The sequence below is a fragment of the Typopeltis vanoorti genome, chromosome 9 (genome assembly GCF_054136105.1).
Source record: "Typopeltis vanoorti isolate ZY-2024b chromosome 9, IOZ_Tvanoo_1.0, whole genome shotgun sequence".
Taxonomy (NCBI): Eukaryota; Metazoa; Arthropoda; class Arachnida; order Uropygi; family Thelyphonidae; genus Typopeltis; species Typopeltis vanoorti.
In genome coordinates this window covers 7,563,947-7,585,494 of record NC_143557.1, presented here as the reverse complement: position 1 = coordinate 7,585,494, position 21,548 = coordinate 7,563,947, and the positions used below count along the sequence as shown (strand labels likewise).

The 21,548-nt window shown below is 35.2% G+C and overlaps 1 protein-coding gene across 1 annotated transcript in view; it reads right to left on the bottom strand.

Annotated features, from left to right (window-relative positions):
• Window positions 1-21,548, bottom strand: part of ATP6AP2 (ATPase H(+)-transporting accessory protein 2) — a 188,601-nt gene that overhangs the window by 158,039 nt on the left and 9,014 nt on the right. The window contains exons 2-3 of the mRNA XM_090397902.1: window positions 18,387-18,529; window positions 8,230-8,358 (exon numbers count right to left, since the gene is read on the bottom strand). Of these exons, the coding sequence (XP_090254028.1) occupies window positions 8,230-8,358; window positions 18,387-18,529 (272 nt within the window). The remainder of the gene's footprint in view (window positions 1-8,229; window positions 8,359-18,386; window positions 18,530-21,548) is intronic.

Sequence of the window (21,548 nt, the reverse complement as noted above, 5' to 3'; positions counted from 1 at the left end):
AAAGGGGGAGGACATTGCGAACACTGAGTACTGCTATATGCACAGTATACATGTAGTTTGTATGTTTCTGAAAGCTGTAAATGATTTACTGATAGATTAAAGGTTTATGCACTGTTTAAGTTGTAACAGAATTTATGGCTAGACTAAGTATATGCCTGTGAGGTTCATAGTCTTCTCCACATGCTCCTGGTCTGTAGCAGCATTCACTTAAACAAAATGGATGCTACCATTCTCTAAAAGCTAGCAGGAACAAACTTTGCTCCTGGAATGTGCCCTTAGGAAGACCTTTGACTGTCACTTCAGTAGGACCTATACCTGTAGACTAACATCTTTCTGGACATGTCTCCCAAGTATTCAACTTTGATTCAAGGTCTTCCTGAGAACACTTCCCACAAAAGCAGAGTTTGTTCCTGCTGACTATTCGCTAAAAGGCTGATGTTCAGCATGGTGGTGAATTTTTGTTTGCTGCTGAGTACGGTCATGGTTTGGCACAGTGTTGAAGCAATCAGTGAGTGTTTCCATTGGATGTTATGTGGCCTCACAGACTTCAAGCAGGCATGAAGGCAAAAGGAGGAGAACAACAGTTTATGTTATAATAGGTCTGGCAGAATCAATGCTGAATGCAGTGGAGTGATCCAATTTTAGAGTAATCTTTTATTCTAAAGGTTTAAGGTCAGGTTAAACCTTATTTTAAAGGTTTAACCTGATAAAGGTTAAACCATAAAGGTTAAAATAAAGGTTAAAATAAGGTTTAACCTGACCTTTTCAAATCATCCACAGATTTTAGAAGCCTTCTGTACATTACAAGAGGCTGAAATTGGTGTGAGTATGGTGTTATGTATGCTAAAGAAAATAACATGCTAGGCATGATAGGATATTAGGAAACATGATGTGAAGTCAGCTGCCTCTATAAAAAAGTAGCCTAGTCAAAGTTATTTCATGTGCAAACTTTTGTTTCATAACATCATCAAATTCCTGCCATGTACCCTCAAGGGGTGTACAGGATATGATAGTACTACATGAAAAATTTACATCATTAACTTCCTATCTACAATTTTCCTCCAAATAAGTCTGTTACTTGTCAAGACTCCAACATTACCAGATCTTATATTTCTATCATCTAAGGCACTTTGTACCGTATCAATCCACCTATACATCTTGGTCTTCCTCTGGGTCGTTTTCCTGCCAACTTGGCAGAGAACACTTGTTTTGCTAATCTTTCCTCACTCATTCTGTTTAAGTGACCATACCACCTGAGATTAGCTATGCTAACGCATTCCTGGATGCTGACAATGTCAAGTTCTTTCCTAATATCCTCATTTTTAATATGATATTGCCATTGATGCCATCTGTTCACGCCTCTAATCTTTCTCAGGACTCTCATATCTGCGGTCTCTAGTCTTTGGTCAAGTGTTTTACTTCTGACCCAGCTCTCAGATCCATAAGTTAAAACTGGTTTCAACACTGCCTTGTATACAGCTAATTTAGTGTTCCGACTAATTTTTCTCTTATTCCATATGAATTTATTTAATTGACTTCCTACCATACAACTTTGTTGATTCTGTTGTCTATTTCCATATTTAATTTACCATCTTCACTAAAAATCGTACCAAGTAGCTGAAATGTTTTACTTGTTCCACATGTTCTCCATTCACAACACATTTGACATTTTCAATGATTCTGCCTATTTTCATTGTCTTTGTCTTTTTATTGCTGATCTTCATACCATATCTATTACAACAGTTATTCAATTTAGTCAGAGAATCTTGCAGACTTTTAGCGGATTTATTTAGAAGTATAACATCGTCCGCATAAAGCAAAGAGCTGACATTAACATCTCCAATTTTGATATCATGTTTAATACCACTTTCCTTCATAATGTGATCCATATAGATAATTAATAACAGAGGGGTAATGCACATCCTTGTCTCACACCAGATTTAACATTAAACTATCTTCCTGTACTTCCTTCAATTCTAACTGCTGACTTACAACTCAAATAAAGACTAAGTATTGCTTGATATAATGCCCCATTGACACCATATAACTGCAGCGTATTGAATAGCTTCTCTCTTGGCACCTTGTCATATGCCTTTTCCAAATGAACAAAACTTAAATACAGATCTTTGTTATATTCCCATGATTTCTCCACTATTTGTTGTAAAGTGAAGATCTGATCCTGACAACCTCTATTTGACCTGAATCCAGCTTGTTCTTCACCAAGCTTTTCTTCCACAATTCTTCTCAACCGTTTCTCAAGTATACTTGCATATATCTTACCAGGAACACTCAGAAGGGATATGCCTCTGTAATTCTCACATTTAGTTTTATTTCCCTTTTTATGTATGGGTACTATGAGAGCTCTACTCCAATCATCAGGAATTCGTCCCTCTGTCCTCAGAATACCTGAACTATGCAGCGCAGCCACTGTATGATTTTTATACCACCATACTTCAGCATTTCTGGTCGAATATCATCTACTCTTGCTGCCTTTCCAGATTTCAAGTCTTTGATGGCTTTTTCTTCTTCAAGTATGGATATGTATTTCTGACTGCATTTAGACATGCATGGACAGTGCCTGGACAGTGTTTTTTTATCACTGTGCTGTCATCATTGCTTGTTTCATTTAGCAAATTTTCAAAGTAATTACTCCATACTTCAAGGATATCTTTTTCTCCCTCTTTCATGTCACTTTTATTATCTCTAACTCCTTTTACAGCACTCTTTCCTCCATTCCTAAGCTTCTTCAACAACCTCCAGAATATTTTGCCACCTTCTTGATATTTATTTTCTATGTTCTTGCCAAAGTCCTCCCATGACTTTTGTTTAGCTAGTTTTACACACTGTTTAGCTTTCTTACATTTGTCTCTGTATTCTCTAAGAGCACAAGCTGACTTATTTGCCAGGAACTTTTGATATGCTTTCTTCTTTTCCTTCACTGCCTCTTTAACTTCCTGTATCCACCATGGAGTTCTAATTTTTCTATCCTGCAGACAACTTCACCACATGTCTCTCTAGCTGAATCAATCAGGGTTTTCTTCAAGGCTTGCCACTGAATCTCCAAGTTTGGTTCGTGTTCTCAAACTCTTTCATTTTTCCTTCAATAACCTTTGTGTATTTTAGTCTACAGTTCACATCTGAGAGCTGCTCAACTTTTATTCGCTTTAAAACTTTCTTACATGACATTCTTTTCAATAATTTCTCCCTGGTGCAGAAAAGATGTTTTCTGCACCATGGAGAAAACATCACTATCAACAATAACACAGTCAATGAGACTTTTCTTATTCCTTGCCTCTTCTCTCCAAGTGAATTTGTGCACATTTTTATGTTGGAACATGGTGTTAGTAATAACCAGTCGATGTCCTGAGCAGAAACCCAACAGGTATTTGCCATTATTATTAGCTTTGCTCTTTTCTCCAAATTTTCCCAAAACATTTTTGTATGTCTGACAATCACTTCCTACTCTGCTATTTAGATCTCCAACAAGGACCAACTTTTCCTTTTTCATTGTGTCAGTAGCTCTCTCTAGAGACTCAAAAAAATTCCTCCACTTCTACCTTAGTAGAGCCTTCTGTGAGACCATAGGCACAAATAAGTCTCATTGTCCAGTTCCCCATTCTCATATTTGCCCAAATCACTCTACTTGACACTATCTGCCATTCAAGAAGATAAGCCTCGTATTTTGTGTTGAATACTATGTCTACTCCTTCTTTTCCTTCATTGTCTTACCTGAATATAACATTTTGTATTTATTGCTCAGAAAGATCTCACCAGTTTTTGTCTTTTTTGTTTCAATCACCCCTATTATGTCGATCTGGTACTTATCTAATTCCTCCATTAGCTCCATTTCTTTGCCATTCAGGCTTCTTGTGTTGATAGTACCAATCTTTAACTCTGGTGATGTTGAGTTGGGGTGTGTTTTCAGATTTGTTCCAGTAGCTAACTTTTTGCTGTTTGCCCTGGTTCCCTGGCGAAAAAACGGGGGCCTTGTTTAACCGGGTGACGCCCCAGCCAGCATGAAATTTTGTCATGTTGTACCATCATTTTGTATTTTGGTTTAACCAATAGGAATACAATTTGGTTGGCTAAATCCCAAATTGCCAGCCCATCCTCGTTCATTCAGTATCCAGATAGATATCCTACAGGGTGCACCACGAGAAGGTGAGGATTGGACATTAGGTCAGAAGCCCTGGTCAGTTCTCCGAATTCCTTTAAAGGCTATGTGGAGGTCTCTTCTCAGTTATACAGCTTCTTACAAACTACAATTTACTTTCCTTCATAGCAAGTAAAAGTACTATACAAAGATCAGATGATATGGTTGCTTTAGATGCTTTCTAAAGAGAACCGTCTCTCTTCAGATACTTTCTTTACTACAATAAATCTTGCTATAGTGAACCACTAGCAATCACAAAAATAGTTTATTATAACACAAGGTTCACTATAGTGAATTCAGGGAAAAACCAATTCCCCACTCCACCTCACACTCTATTCCCATTAAACAAAGCAGATGGTGGACAACAGAACATAAAAAATGACCAAATTCAGAACAAAGAAAATTGAGCAAAATCAGCCCATCCTCGTTCATTCAGTATCCAGATAGATATCCTACAGGGTGCACCACGAGAAGGTGAGGATTGGACATTAGGTCAGAAGCCCTGGTCAGTTCTCCGAATTCCTTTAAAGGCTATGTGGAGGTCTCTTCTCAGTTATACAGCTTCTTACAAACTACAATTTACTTTCCTTCATAGCAAGTAAAAGTACTATACAAAGATCAGATGATATGGTTGCTTTAGATGCTTTCTAAAGAGAACCGTCTCTCTTCAGATACTTTCTTTACTACAATAAATCTTGCTATAGTGAACCACTAGCAATCACAAAAATAGTTTATTATAACACAAGGTTCACTATAGTGAATTCAGGGAAAAACCAATTCCCCACTCCACCTCACACTCTATTCCCATTAAACAAAGCAGATGGTGGACAACAGAACATAAAAAATGACCAAATTCAGAACAAAGAAAATTGAGCAAAATAAAGCAAATAGCAGGAAATTGCACAATGAGAACAAAATAAACGAATGGCAGGAACCAAACACAAAGAACACAGAATAACATGAATAAATACAAATACAGATGATGGGAAACCAAGGGGGGGGGGGTCTGGAAAGTTCTGATAAACACCTAGAACAAAAATGATATTATAGCAACTGATAATACAACTGAAAGAAAGAACATAATTTAAAACCCTTTAATTTTCATGCTTCATTAAATTGTAATAATTTGTTCTTTTTCTTTTAGGATATATAAGAAGACAAAATTAATTAATTTGTGTTCTAGGTATTTATCAGAACTTTCCATTTTTATCAGCACACACCCCCTACTCATACACACCAATATGAGTAGGGGGTGTGTGCTGATAAATTTTTAACAACCAGCTTGCTTAAAAATGCAGCGGGTTCTCCCTTTGTGAGAGTTATAAATCCCCTAATCTTAAGGTAATGGTTCATGACAATTGCATAAAAGCGAAATTTTCTGATACACATCGAGCACAGGAATGTCATTACCTTACAGCTCAGAAAAAATTAAATAGATGTTTGTTGAAAAATAATATTCCTGTAAACATGTCAATGTGAGAAAAGGGGTGAGAGAAAGGAAGCAGAAAGGGTATTGAAATAAGAACACTATTATTAATCAGATGAATCTTCTCTGTCTGCATACAAGAATTTCATCCAAATGCCACTAGTTATTGTCAGTTTAACAACCAGTTCACAAAACATTTGAAAATTTAACAATTGGCTCATGTAAGCTGGTTCCAGCACACCACTGCATATAAGAAAGAACTAGAGAAGTATGAAATTATGAAAAGGAAAATTCGGGATTGTTTAAATTTCAAAATTTTATGTTAAATTAATGTCAAATTTTTATGCAACTCCCACCTACAGAAGGTTAATATTTTTTTTATTCATTTTTTGATATTTTGTATTTTTTTTTTTTAACATAATCCAGAAACCCTATTCTAGACTAAACATGGAGCCTTACCAAGACACTTAACGCCACAAATAAAGCTTCCATTCCTTTCCCATCTAAATGCAATCACAAACATAATTGCATTTAGATGGGAAACATTTGGGGTGGGGAGGAATCTGTAAAATTCTGATAAACACCTAGAACAAAATGGCAGGATTCAAACTGAGTCTGTTGGTTGGAGGATGGATATGCTGACCACTTGGCCAACCAGTCTGCAAAAATTTTCATCATAAACTTACCTGAAATATTCATAATACACTAAATATATGCAGTCTATACCATTAAAATAACCTGAAAAATAAAACTGCAGCATTTGATCGACTTTATAATAGGTCACTTCCAATTACCAAGAGGAAGAGAATGTGAGTGATGAACACCAGTCAGTATTAGTGAGGGAAAAGTTATCTATGGTGGTGAGAACAAGTCATTGTACAGAGACCCGATGATGAAGAGATGGCCTGAGTTGATACTGTTCCCATCGAACTCTAAAGAAATCCTGTAAGTGCCATATTTCTTCAGTTTATTAAAGAAATATGGCACTATTACAGTATTTCTTTAATTTGAAGTCTAAAAGCTATGAAGTTCTGTGTAAGCAATGGCCCATTTTGTAAAATATTATTTATTCATAAGGTAAAAACTATTCTAATTTAAAATTTGATTTTTTTTAAGCTAAATTTCTGATTTTAATACCAGAGCCTGCACATATTTAATTCTTTATGAAGATTTCAATTAAGTAACATTAATTTAAGGTAATGTTTAGAAATTTAACAATTCTGCATTTTCATTTTAACAAATTTATACTCTTCTAGTTTTTTTCTTATATCTCCAATTATTGTTTGCATTTGTACTTTTTCATGTTGTATTGTGTTCTTATGTTTGGTTCTTGCCAAAACTTTATTGCTTTCTAACTTATATTTGGAATATATAATAAACTCAGCCTTGGAAAAAAGTGGTAATGGAATTACAGTTGGTGGCAAAAAAGTCAATAATCACAGATTTGCCAATGACACTGACCTAATAGCAGAGAATGAACATCAGTTACAAGAAGTGACAGAAAGGATTAAACTAAATTTAAGAAGTGACAGAGTTTCTAAGGCACTTAATGATTATGGATTAAAGATTAATATTCACAAATCAAAAATGATGTCTTCAGGCAAATAAGCCTATGAAAATTTCTGTTACTGATGATAATTAGAAATAGAAAATTCACCAACTTGTGAAGAAATGGCAGGTCTAAGCATGCATTGCTAAGGCAACCATTCCCTTCAGAGGTTATAGCCACTTTGGAAGGACAATAAGAACAGATATCTACAAGACTATCTCACTGATACCCTTATTAACTCTGTCTTACTATGGATGTGAGAGTTGGAGATTACTAAAGGAAGATGAGATGAAGTGCTACTTTTTGAAGATTAACTTCCCTATCATAAGCAGTAATCAGGTTTCTGAGAAGTCAAGTTACGTGACGATAGTAGTCCCTTCAGTCTAACACAAAAGGGAATATGAGATATCTAAAGACAGAGGATGATAAAACAAATTTTCTGTTGTTGAATCCATCTGTTGGCAAGATGTGTTCTGAATTAAAATGAAAGTATTACTTTTTTTTTTTTCCTCCTTAAAGAATTATGGGGTATGGAAAGTCTTCTTGATTAACACTGGCAAACAGAGCTCCTGGGAACACAGTTATAAAATTAAAAAAAAATGAATTTGCATAGATAGACATTTTCAATATGTAGGTTTGTCAACTTGTCTCATGTATATTTGGGGATCATTGAAATTCATATGAAAAGTATTATAATAGAATAAAAATATTCCATTCATGTGGTATCTCCTATCCAGAAGGATGAATGCCATGATGTCTCATGATTGACTATGGGCATAACGACATGGAAAAAAATATAGAAATATAATTTATAGTTCATATCTTAATGTATTTGCAGAAAACTGTTGTTCTAGTCACATGTTATACTAAGATGGGCTCTTACAATCTAATTACTACAACTTACAGTCAATGGTGAGAATCAAGTAATTTCATTTAAGTAATTTCATGTGCAAACATCTGCTCACACTTAGCTCAAATGAGGAAAACAATAATGCAGTTTCTTACCAAATATTACTTTCCTTTCTGACAAAAAAAATTACTACTATAATAAACAATAGTAGCAACAACAACAACTACTTGAAGCAATGATTATATACTTACATTTTCCAAAAGGAAATGATTTCCATTCAAGTTTAGATCAATATCATCAGGAACAAGAACCTGAAGAACAAAATTTGCTTCTGGTCTCTTCAATGGATTAACTGGAGCCAAACTATTCCATTTCACTGACTGTAAATATAATTAAGTCTCAAAGTTTCATTTCTATTGGAATTCACATAAGTTATATTTTTATTATATTAGAACAAAATATGTTTGTTTCTCATCCAAACTATTTGAGAAAATATTTCTACAATCAAAGAAACTGCTATTCTTGACAGATATAACTTTAGAACAACTTTATCTAACATTTTTCTCCAATCCCCATTGGAAGAGATGGCTCACACAGAATCTCCATCCGTTACATTAAAATACTCCAGAATGTATTTCTCATATCTAAAAAAAGTTCAACATCCCTACCACATTCAAGCCTAGTAATTCCATCGGCTCTATGTTGCCATCTCTGAAAGATAACATTCATCCTTTACTGCTATCTGGAGTATATTCAGTCCCATGCAGCTGCAAGTTATTCTATTTCAGACAAAGAGGCTGATCTGATTCCAAACACCTCTCCAAACATAATTCCTAATAATCTTCAAAAATGTCACAAACTGGTCTAGCTGAAAATGGAATCACCAATACTAGCCACGATCCTCCTAAATTATTACACAGATGTTACCATAAATATGAATGTCTTAAAATAAATCTCAAAGTCCATCAACATTATCCTAACCTCAACCTTAATGATAGACTCTCTATGTCAAAACTCTGGGAAATTATCAAGAAATTTCTTAATATTATATACATAATTTTCTTAAAATATTTATACTCACACTCCCCTAATTCAGATCCTAGTAGTATCATTTTCCAAATGTCTGTTCTGTCTCGCAACTGCAGACAAAAGATTTCATTCTCTATGTACCTTCAAACTCTTGCTTACTTTTTGAATATACCATTGTAATATATCATGCTGGGAATAGTTCATTATACAGTTCATTATACAGAGAAGTATCTGTACTATAATAAACCTTAGTCAATTAAATATTTAATTGTGCTTAATGTGTAATTTTAACTAAACTTTGTTAAATTAAAAGCCATACTTCTGTGTGGTTAGTGTGAATGCTTATGTTAATATAGGGAGATATTCAGTTACAGAGAGATATTCAGTTGTTTGCTGATGATGCAAAGTTGGGTAGCGCAATAAAAAATCAAGCTGATGTTAAAAGTTTGCAGGATGATTTAAATAAGCTGGTAGAATGGGCAAAAGATAATGGATGTCAGTTCAATGTGGAAAAGTGTAAAGTCATGCATTTTGGGATTAAAAGATTACCAACTGTGTACTACATTGATGGAACAGTACTCCAAGAGATTGATGAGGCTAAGGACTTAGGAGTGTTGGTAGATAGTGAAATGAAGTTCAGAAGACACATTGCTAAGGTGTCCAAGATTGCACATAGGATTACTTGGTTGTTGAGGAACACACTGACATCCAGAGATAAAGAGGTTATTATTCCCCTTTATAAAGTGTTGATACTTCCATATTTGGATTACTGTGCTCAGGTCTGGTCACCTGGATTCCTTGGAGATGAGGAGGCTGTGGAGAGGGTTTAGAGAAGGTGACCAAGTTGGTGAGTGATGTAAAAAAATGCTCCCTACATTGATAAATTGAGAGCTTGTGGATTGCAGAGGTTGGTTGATAGGCGGAGAAGAGGGGATATGATAGAAACATTTAAACATTTGGCTGCATGAGGAAGTCTCATGCAGCCAAATTTGTTGAGGTTTGGATCGTTTGTTAGGGCTGAAGCTGATTCCATGAAAAGCCTTTCATATCTGTATTTGCTACGGTGTAGTATGCTACGGCTGCATGAGACTTCCTCAAATTTGGGAAACCTACATCAGAAGACCTTCAGCCCAATCGCCCAAGAATACCAACATTGCCCGCTAGAGGGCACCATCAGGACTTTAGGAGAAATAATGAGCTTCCTACTTCTTCCTCACTTACTGTTTGTTGTGCCTGCGTGCACGTCTTGTACTTAAGTTCTTGAAAATGGCAACGTGACGTTGCCGAAATATAGAAATATATTAAAATTTAATTTTGATGTATATCCTAGTACGTTGTAATTTCCTTAAATTATATAGTGAAAATGCATAACCAACGTCTAAGCCTTTCCACGAGAATGAGATTATTATTTTGAAATGTCTGTCATTTGAGAAGTTTTCTTTCTTGGTAGTGAATACTATAGTTACTCATTCTGTTTCTTCTTCATTACTGCAGCAAATATAACATTTTATAAACATTATTTAGAAACATCTCATATATTTTGGTCTTCATCTCAGCAACAAGTTATATTAATGGTATTTCTGTAATTCCACTACCAGCTCCACCTCTTTTTCCAGTTTCTAATGTTAAGGGTGCCTAACTTTAATTCTGCTGAAACTGAAATTAAAAATTTGAAATTCATCTCTCTCTCTCTCTCTCTCTCTCTCTTTTTTTTTTTAAATGTATTATAACACAAACACATCATCCATTTCCTGACATGTACGCTCAAGGGTGTACACAAAAACAATCAGCCAAGTAGTTAGTTTAACAGTTTAGTATAATGTTACAATAATAAAATTCAAGTATTACTATTATAACAATCTGCTTCCATTAATAATACAAAACAGAATAATTAGAGCCATAACTACTACCGACTTCGCACATTCGACCAATGATCTGTATATCGTTCATAATATTCTACCACCACACTGCTTATTGGAAGGCTGAAGTGACTTGAAAAAAGTTCCATGTTTAGCCTCTAGAACAGGGTTTTTGAACTATGTAAAAAATACAAAAAAATATATAAAATAGATAAAATTATTATTATTATACGGGCACCTCCATGGAGTCCAAAGACCCATCGTGGGAGACCCAATCTATCATACCTCTCCTTGAGCCATTTAACAGAAAAAATCACTCACAGCTGACTCTGGGAACTCTTTCACTCATTCACCACTCTCCAAGCAAAAAATCTAGTCTCACAGCCATACTGACCACACCTTTAGTCAATTTCCAGGGATGACCCCTTGTTCTGGTTCCTCTAGCCAAGTGCTGAAAAATTACCCCTGCATCTATCCTATAAAATCCTTCAAGCAACTTAAATGTTTCTATCATATCCCCTCTTTTTCTCCTATCAAACAATTTCTGCAATCCACACACATTCAATCTATCCTCATAGGGAACAATTCGCAAGCCACTCACCATTTTGGTCACCTGCCTCTGAATCCTCTCCACTGCTTCCTCATCCCCAAGAAACCAAGGGGACTAGACTTGAGCACAGTAATGCAGATATGGGAGTATCAAGGTATTATATAGAGGTATAACAACTTCCTTATCTCTATTCGTTAATGTGTTCTTCAATAGCCAAATAATCTTACAGGCTACCTTAGCAACCTCAGCAATATGTCCTCTAAACTTTAACTCTCTGTCTACAAGAGTGCTAAATCTCTAGCTTAATCTATTTCCTGAACCAATCGATCTGAAGCACAGCTTGTAATCTATTTATCCCATAATGCATAACTTTACATTTCTCGACATTAAACTGACACTCATTAACTTTTTCCCATACTGACAGCCTATTTAAATATCTCCACATTGCTTTGATTAACTATTACTCTACCTAATTTCACATCATTAGCAAACAACTGAATATTTCTATCAGGTCATTTCCTATATCATTAATGTACAAATTAAACAGTAATGGTCCCAGCACTGAACCTGGTGGCACACCACTAGTCACCTGTTTTCGCTTCAATTCTGCTCCTACATATACAACTTTTTGATATCCGTCCAGCAGCCACCATCTTATCCACTTAACCAGTGTCATATCCATTCCATTGGTTCTAATTTGCATAAGAGTGTTCAATGTGATATTCTGTCAAATGCTTTGCAAAATCCAGCAAAATCATTGTGTAACCATTTCCTTTATCCAACTCAGCTGTTACTCTATTATAAAAAGTTAGTAAATTACTAAGGCATGACCAACCTTTCACAAAGCCATGTTGACCTTCATACAGTATCATTTTTATCTATGCATTCTTGAAATCTTTTTTACCAATTTTTTCTAGTATTTTTACTGCCAGCATGAGATACTGATTGGTCTATAATTTGCTACTGTAGTCTTAGAACCTCCCTTATGCAGAGGAATTATTTGGCTCTCTTTCTACTCCTTTGGAACCCTACCAGAGCCGAGACTTAAATTAAATGTTCCCTTGTAATCCCATCTAATCCCACAGCTGTAATTACATTGATATTCTTCAATATCCTAAGAACCTCCAATTCATCCACCTCTGTTCCCATATTTGTGTTTGTCACATGGGTTAAAGCAGTAACCTCACTAGGAAGATATATGCTTGCAAAGTGGTCACCCAGTAACTCAACTATTTTATCTGCTTCTGTTTCCTCCTGACCATCATCAGTCATTAAGGTTAATCTTCCACAGTTATTCTTCTCTTACTTGCCACATAAAGAAAGAACTCTTTGGGATTTCCTTTGGCCTGCTTGGATAAATTCTTCTCATAATCTGATTTTGCCTTCCATGCCATGCTGGTCACCTTTCTTGTCTGAGCGTTGTACTGTTCACGAGTTTGGTCATGAACAGTACAAGTTCAGCTTTCTGTTTATATATCCTCTACAGCATTTTCTTCTTCTAAGCTGTTGCTTAATATTATTACTCATCCATCTAACTCCAAACTGATTAACCCTCCTTATCCTAGGTAAACAATTTAATACTGCTTCCTCTAGAAGACCCTTAACTATATCCCATGCATTAACATGCTTACCCTGCAGTGTTTTACGCCATGGTACAGATTTAAGCTTTTTCCTAAGCATGTCATAATCACCTACCTTTTAGTTCCATAAATACCTTCTTGATAGAATATTCCTCATGTTTTACAATCTCCCTAGTCAAGACTGCATGGGAGATTGTAAAACCCTAGTCAAGACTGCATGGTCAGTTTCACCAATTGGAGGCAATGTTGTCACCTTGGTTATGGATAGCTCTTCTGATCCTATGACTAGGTCCAATACTCTCCCATCCCTAGTCCCCTCCATCACATGCTGCCTTAAGTAATTATCCCTTAGCAGGTGTATAAATTCTATTTCCTTTCTGCCATATGATCTTTCTTACTACCAATCTAACTTGATAGTTGAAGTCTCCCATAATAATCACTCGACCTGTACTCATTGTACTAATTTGGCGATGCATGTCTTCCAGATCATCTGTGGACCTCCCTGGCCTATAGCAACAACCAACTGTATATTTTGTCTTATTGGGCTTAATCCCACACCGATTGCTTCAAATGAACAGCCACCCTCCAACCTGTCTCCTATTCCTTTTGGTTGCAATTTATCTGCTATCATCAGCAGTACTCATCCCCTCATCCTATCTTCTCTATCTTCCCTGAAAATACTAAACCCTTCACATTCTATCCCTGTAACTACATCATCTGCTGTTACTCATGTCTCACTAATGCCTATAACTTTTGGCAAGGTTGCACTAACTTATGCCAAAAAATCCTCCCTCCTTAAGTTTCCGTGAATTTCCACGAAGTTCATCTGCATTGTACAAATCCTTCTTTCCATCAAACACAGATCCACAAATCCTACATCATTCCTTCTGCACAATCTGCAGAAGAAATGATGTAGGATTTCACCTCTCCTCAGTTCACCTCTGTCATAGTGTGGTAGAAGATTTACAATTTTCTATCATAGCATGGTAGGAGACTTAAAATAGAAATAAAAAAATAAAATAATAATAGTGGAAAGAGGGTAGAATAGTTCCATTACACGAAGGTGACTCCAAGACAGAAGTAGAAACTTACAAACCAATTAATATTTCAAGAGCGGTGGATCAATTATTAGAAAAATATTGGTTAACACATTCAAGTCGGGAAGGTCAAGTTGCACGTTTATCTTCTCGATGGAACAGTAAATTTGCTCACTTCGACAGATGGTTGGGTTTACGGAGAGCGAGCTACGATTGCCCTGACCTGAACATGTTAAAAGTAAAACCCAGCAGTGGGTAGATAGGAATCCAATACTCTGATGTGGAAAGTATGGCTTTGTAAAAGGTAGGTCCTGCCCTTGGTAAATTACTAACATTTGATAATAGAGTGACAGCAGAATGAGATACGGGAAATGACTACACCATGATACTGCTAGACTTTGAAAAGGCATTTGACAGAATACTGCATGTAAAACTCTTACAAAAGTTAAAGCAAATAAGAACGGATAAAAGCTGGTAGCATAAATAGCAGGCAGCTGACATGTAGACACCAAAGAGTAGTATATGGTGGAGTAGAATCTAGCAGAATGAGGGCAACAAGTGGAGTACATCAGGGTTCTGTACTAGGGCTACCACTCTTTAATTTGTATATCAATGACATATGGAAAGATTTAAAGGGGGTGGGAATATTCCGTTGTTTGCTGATGATGTAAAACTGGGGACAGCAATAGTTTATAAAGGTGATGTAGATTATGGTGACCAGATTTAAAAAAAAAAAAAGGAAATTTTTTATTGCTGAAACATTTTAAATGTTTCAGCAATTAAAAAAAAGGGACAAAAACGGGACACTTCTGTTATGCTCTCTACATAAAAATGGAATAACATATAATTATAATTACAGTACACGGGAAGTACAGTACACTGAAGTGTGCATTATAATTATGGAGTATCAGCATTATCATTATTATTGTATTTATATGAAGACATTATTTCTTCCAAGTGTTGGTTCTTTCCAGATGTACTCATAAAAGTCAATACACGAAATGTTAAAGTGTGTCGATCACAATTATTGCTTTCACAGTCTTGATGTTGAAGCAGTTCTTTTCATCAGACCACAAAGAACTCATGAGAGAAAAAATTCTCTATAGCTGCATTTGTTCCTGGGATTGCCATAACAAATGCAACAACTGGCAGTATGTTTTTGTAGTGGATGTTTTTTTCTTGGAGCACCTTAAACACGTCATACCACTTTTTGTCCACTTCAGTGTTTGTGTCCTTCCATTCTTCCATCTTGGAGTTCACAACATTATTTATATAGCTGACTTCATCAAATAATTCATCAACAATATTGAATATTTTACTGTCAACATCACTGATTGCTTTCACTGCTTGAGACTTCAGCCCAAGTTAGTGGAGTTTGCAACTTAATCCAGTGAAATGATTTCATATGGCTGTAAATAAGTCCATTTGCCATAAGTCCATATTCAAGGAAAGTATCATAAAATAAATTTGTAGCGTCTAAAAATTATTTTTCATCAAAGACACCCTCATCTTTGAACTCTGAAATAATTGATGACATTTTAAATGTTTAAATGTTCTCAGCTTTCCTATTTGTAATTTTCTGTCTGAGTAATTGCAATTCTTCTACCACTTCAGTTGCCAAAATATTTTGCCTTTCTATTTTCGTTACTGTTGCTGAGAATATTTTCAGCTGGCTTTGCATGAAATCAATACAAAGTATTGATTGTTGGTTACTAAAAAATGATTTCAACAATGCAGGGCATTTATCTTGTGATAAAAGGTAAGATCTGAGTCCATCAAGCATGTCAATAATCCTATTCGCAGCTGGTAGTAATGATAACCATCTTGTTTGTACACTACCTAGAATATGCTTGTATTCAATTTCTGTAAATGCACAGAAATTCTTCAATTCCTCTACTCTCAAGGTGTAAATACTGAATATTTTATTTACAATTGTTTCGATATCAATAGGCAAATTGCAGTACTTGTCTGTACACCATTATGAACAACATGAGCAGCACAGACAATAGCATGAATGTTCATTTTTAAACCCTTTGTTGAGTCTTCAAAATACATTGTTGGAACCACCTCGTTTGTATCCACCAAAATTGGTGTTGCAGTAATCTGCAAAAAAATGTAATAATTTTCTCAGTCAGCTGCTGTTTCTGCAAAATATCCAATATATGATTTGCAAGCAGTTCTGCTGTTTCTCCTGTTATGTTCTGAAAATCTATCACTTTAACCTGAATACCTTTATTCAGGATGAAGTACCTAACAAGGACAGGCACCAACTTCAAATCTTTAATCTTTGTGGTTTGATGTGTCTACCATAACTGACACATATTTGGCTTGTTTCAATTCAATTGCTATTTTTCGCATTGTGTAAGGTGCCAGAACATTCACTAAAATTGATTGGCACTTTGTTTGCCAGCATGTAAATTTCTTTTGAAATAAATTTATTACTACTGCAGAGGTGCAGTCCATTGATCTCAAAGAAAGGTTATGTTTTGCTGCATGAAATGCAAACAAACCTTCTTGAGGTGCAAGATGTACTTTTGTCGATTAATTTCACTTTTGAATTTTTTGCGAAAAATGATGTAACATCTTGACTTGAACTGCAAGCAGTGGCTGCCAATTTATGTTTTTGCTTCGTCAAATGCTGTTTTATATCAGAACGGCCTCCATGTTCAATTGAAAAAACCAAACGACACACAGTACATTGCAACTTGTTTGTTGTTTCATCATCTTTCAAGAAGGGATATTCTTCTTTTAAATCCTGAGTGGAACTACACTTCTCTTTTGGCATGATAAAATCTGGATGAAATATCACCAATCACAATATATACTCGCTTTAACTTTCACAATTACTAACAGACCTGCATAAGAAGCACAAAACATTGGTATGATAGACAAAGTAACCTTGTTACCACCTGGATGGATGCGGCAGTGCTGCTACTGGTTGCAGCATTTTCTTCCTATTGCAGATTATGCGTTCATAATAATTGATGATCATCATAGCATGCATGTTTTCGATCTCAAGCTATCACATGTCACCAGCAGAGACATTATCCTTTCCATATTCGAACATACAAGAATGAAGTCATGCCACGAATTCAAAAAAGGGACAAATTGGGACTCAAGTTAATAAAAAGGGACAATTAACATCCTGTTAAGGTTGTAGAGACAACAGGACTAGAGTCTAAAAAAAGGGAACAATCCCATTAAAATTGGGATGCCTAGTCACCCTAATGCAGATATCCTGTAGGATGATTTAAATAAATTGGCATTGTGGTTGAAGGATAATGATTGTCAATGTAATGTTGCTAAAATGTAAAGTTATGCACTTTGGAGATTGAAAAAGTTAGATACTGTGTATCACTTTGATGGTACTGGATTGTAAGAAATTGATGAGGCTAAGGACATGGGGATAATGGTGGGTAGAAAGTTGTTCAGAAGGTATATTACAAAAGTTGGTAAAACAGCTTGAAGGATTACTTGGATGCTGAGGAATATATTGACAAGTAAAGATCGGGAGGTTATTATCTCTCTTTATAAGGCTATGATTCAGCCGCATCTTGACAGTAGTCAAGATGTGGTTTCTTGGGGATCATGAAGTTGTGGAAAGGATTCAGAGACAATTGACTAAGCTGGCGACAGATCTCTTGAATTGAAGATAGATTGAGAGTGTATGGGCTGCAAGGTTTAGTTGATAGGCAGAAAAGAGTGGACATAATATAAACTTATAAGTTATAAGTTATTAAAGGAGTTCTATAAGATCAACACAAAGAAAATTATTTAATACATGACAAATAAAGAGAGAACTAGAGGTCACTCCTGGAAGTTATGTAAGAGTATGGTTAGTAAATGTGTGGGACTAGATTTTTTACTTGGAGAGTGGTGTGTAAGTGAAACTGATTGCAAGAATTAGTGTTATGAATGCTGTGACAGTGAATGAGTTTAAGGAAATATATGATAGGTATTGTGTGTATAAAGGTTAGTGTGGGTCTCCCATGAGTCTTCTGACTCCATGGAGATGCCTGTATAATAACAATAATAATACATGAGAGCTTGGAGAGAATGGAGGGGTATTCAGAGAAAACTGAACAAGAGTTATAAGGAAGGGCATGAGGTCTAGTTCCTGGCAAGTCAGTCAGCAGTTATTCTGAGAGAAAAACGTAAGAAAGCTAAGCTATGTGTCATGTGTTATCCTCATGGTAGCAAACGAATTCAAAGAATTATGATGATCTTTGTGGGTTAAAGGACCTACCATAATAAATCAGTGCATATACCCAACCAATAATTACAGCTTATGTTAAATTACTTTTATAATGTAAAACTGAGTAAAAAATGTACTATACAGTAAAAAATAAATACCTCTACTAAACTAAATCCAAAAATGTTGGAATATATGCTCCCAATCTCAGAGGAATGAACTGGCTCGTTTGATATAAATTTTATTGCTGGTGAAGACTGGACAACAATAATTTCTTCTGTACCAGTTGTGAACGACAGCAGTACTGAAAATAGTATACAGTGGTTAAGATTTCATTATTCTAGAACAGAAAAAACATTCATCAAATGAAAATCATATTATAAAGCAAATTATTCATTAATTACTATCATTATTTAAATATTATTAGCCTTACATTCTAATTAATGTTTTTTTTTTTTTAAGAAAATGTAAGTTCCACTTTAACTGTTCATATTATATTAACAATTTTAAAATAAAGATAGAGGTCCTAAAGCTTAGTCTGCTAAGAAGGATTTTGTTCAACGACAGAAGGCCACTGCTTCACATAAAACTGAGCTTAATGTAAAAGTTTGCTATACTTCTTATACTGAAGCACTCATTTAAGGAATAAATGTAAAAATAACATTAAAACTTCATTGTACACAGCTACAATAAAAGTGCAGTTATAACTACAGAATTTTCTAGCAAAAATTAACACACAATTTTTAAATAAATAAAACAAAGTCGTGTTTACATGTAGTTAGTGATTTCTGACCCTCAAACCATGTCAGCAATTCAGGATTAAATGCTTTTGAAAACCCACATCTATATAAGTACTTTTTCAGTGTTTTGCCTAACTTAAAAGATGAAAAGTAGGATACTTGTTGGCCTGGTTGGCCTAGTGGTTAGCGTATCCGCTCTCCAGTCAAAAGGCTGTGGGTTTGAATCCCACCATGGGCATGGCTGTTTGTGATTATCTGTGAAAATATTAGTGGTAGTGGAGGGCAGTAAATGGTGTTGGTGTAGTTGCAGTTCGATGTAATTCGTAGATTGAGTGGTGGAGACAGATGTAGAGCAGGTGCCTTCCCTCGATGAGTCTTTTGACTCCCTGGAGGTGTCATGTAATAATAATAATACTTGAAATATCTTGAAAACCTAGCACTTGGTACTTGAAGTTCATTTTCAGAATCCTTTATCCAGCTGTCTAAAATCAAGTTACTGAGATGATACTTCATCATCATCATCATCATGCATATCAAGGATTTAGGCCTAGCATGGCCTGTTCCGGCCTTAGAAGTCATTGTTGAATCGTTTAAGAGGACATCCTGGTTTTCTTTTTTCCTAATGGCTTGCACTTTAAGGCTTGTTTTGGTAATCTTTCTGTTTTCATTCTTTGAACATGTTCCATCCATTTATGTTTATATTTTTTAATTTTTTCTATTACTGGTTCTCGGTTTAATCATCATCATCATCATCAAATTCCTGCCATGTACCCTCAAGGGGTGTACAGGATATGACAGTACTACATGAAAAAATTACATCATTACTAACTTCCTATCTACAATTTTCCTCCAAATCAGTCTGTTACTTGTCAAGACTCCAACATTATCAGATCTTATATTTCTATCGTCTAAGGCACTTTGTACCGTATCAATCCACCTATATCTTGGTCTTCCTCTGGGTCGTTTTCCTGCCAACCTGGCAGAGAACACTTGTTTTGCTAATCTTTCCTCTCCCATTCTATTTAAGTGACCATACCATCTGAGATTAGCTCTGCTAATGCATTCCTGGATGCTGACAATGTCAAGTTCTTTCCTAATATCCTCATTTTTAATATGATATTGCCATTGATGCCATCTGTTCACGCCTCTAATCTTTCTCAGGACTCTCATATCTGCGGTCTCTAGTCTTTGGTCAAGTGTTTTACTTCTGACCCAGCTCTCAGATCCATAAGTTAAAATTGGTTTGAACACAGTCTTGTATACAACTAATTTAGTGTTCCGACTAATTTCTTTCTTATTCCATATGAATTTATTCAATTGACTTCCCACAATACCAGCTTTGCTGATTCTGTTGTCTATTTCTATATTTAGTTTACCATCTTCAGTAAAAATTGTGCCTAAGTAGCTGAAATGTTTTACTTGTTCCACATGTTCTCCATTCACAACACAGTTGACATTTTCAATGATTCTGCCTATTTTCATTGTCTTTGTCTTTTTATTGCTGACCTTCATACCATATCTATTACAACAGCTATTCAAGTTAGTCAGAGAATCTTGCAGACTTGTAGCAGATTTATTTACAAGTATAACATCATCCGCATAAAGCAAAGAGCTGACATTAACATCTCCAATTTTGATATCATGGTTCTCGGTTTAATTCTTTCATAATTTCTTCATTTCTTTTGTGATCAAATAGGGTATACTTTGCAGTTTTTCTCATAAACTTCATTTCTGCTGTTGTTAATCTTTGTCTTTTTGTTTTATTGTCCAGATTTTGCTTCCATACATTAACACTGGTAGGACAATGTATTGTATACTTTTAGTCTGGTTTGTTTTTGATCTAGGTTTGGTTTAAATATAGAGTTAATTACACCTGTTATTTTTAAACATTTTGCAATTTTTACGTTTATATCTTTTTCATATGTGATCATACATCCTAGGTAGTTAAATGAATTCACCTGTTCTAAGATCTTGTTATCTATTACTATTTTAGTTCTTGCTGAGATGATACCTGCCTCTCTCAATCCAATCCTCTTAACTATAAGGAACAGAATATAAAGAAGTAAATAAACTCAACGATCATTTTTATTTTAAAACTCATACTTTCTTAAAAAAACATTCCTTAGAATTATCTGGAATTAATATCAAAACAGTATGGTCCTGGCTGAGTGAGTGAATGGCATTTCTGCTCTCTAACAAACAATTAATCATGGATTCAAAATTCCACTGCTGGCATGAATGTTTGTCAAGTTCATCAAACAATAGATGAATTTCATCACCTGGCAATAAACAATTATCCTACTTCATTGGAAGCCTGAAATAGTTTGAAAATGTTCCACGTTTGGGCTCAAGAGCAGGATTTTCAGATAATGTATAGTAGATATGTAGCCTTTCATGAGTGAGATTCACATAACAAAAAAGGCACAAGATGAGTTAGATCTGACTGATGTGTATGGTTGCCAGTTGGTTTATTTTGTCGAAGAATGGAAGGAAGATAACTGAATTTTATCTAACTACCCAATCTGAAACAAACTGGCTAAGTGAGTTTTAGCTGAAAATGACTAAAAACATTCTTCATTTTCT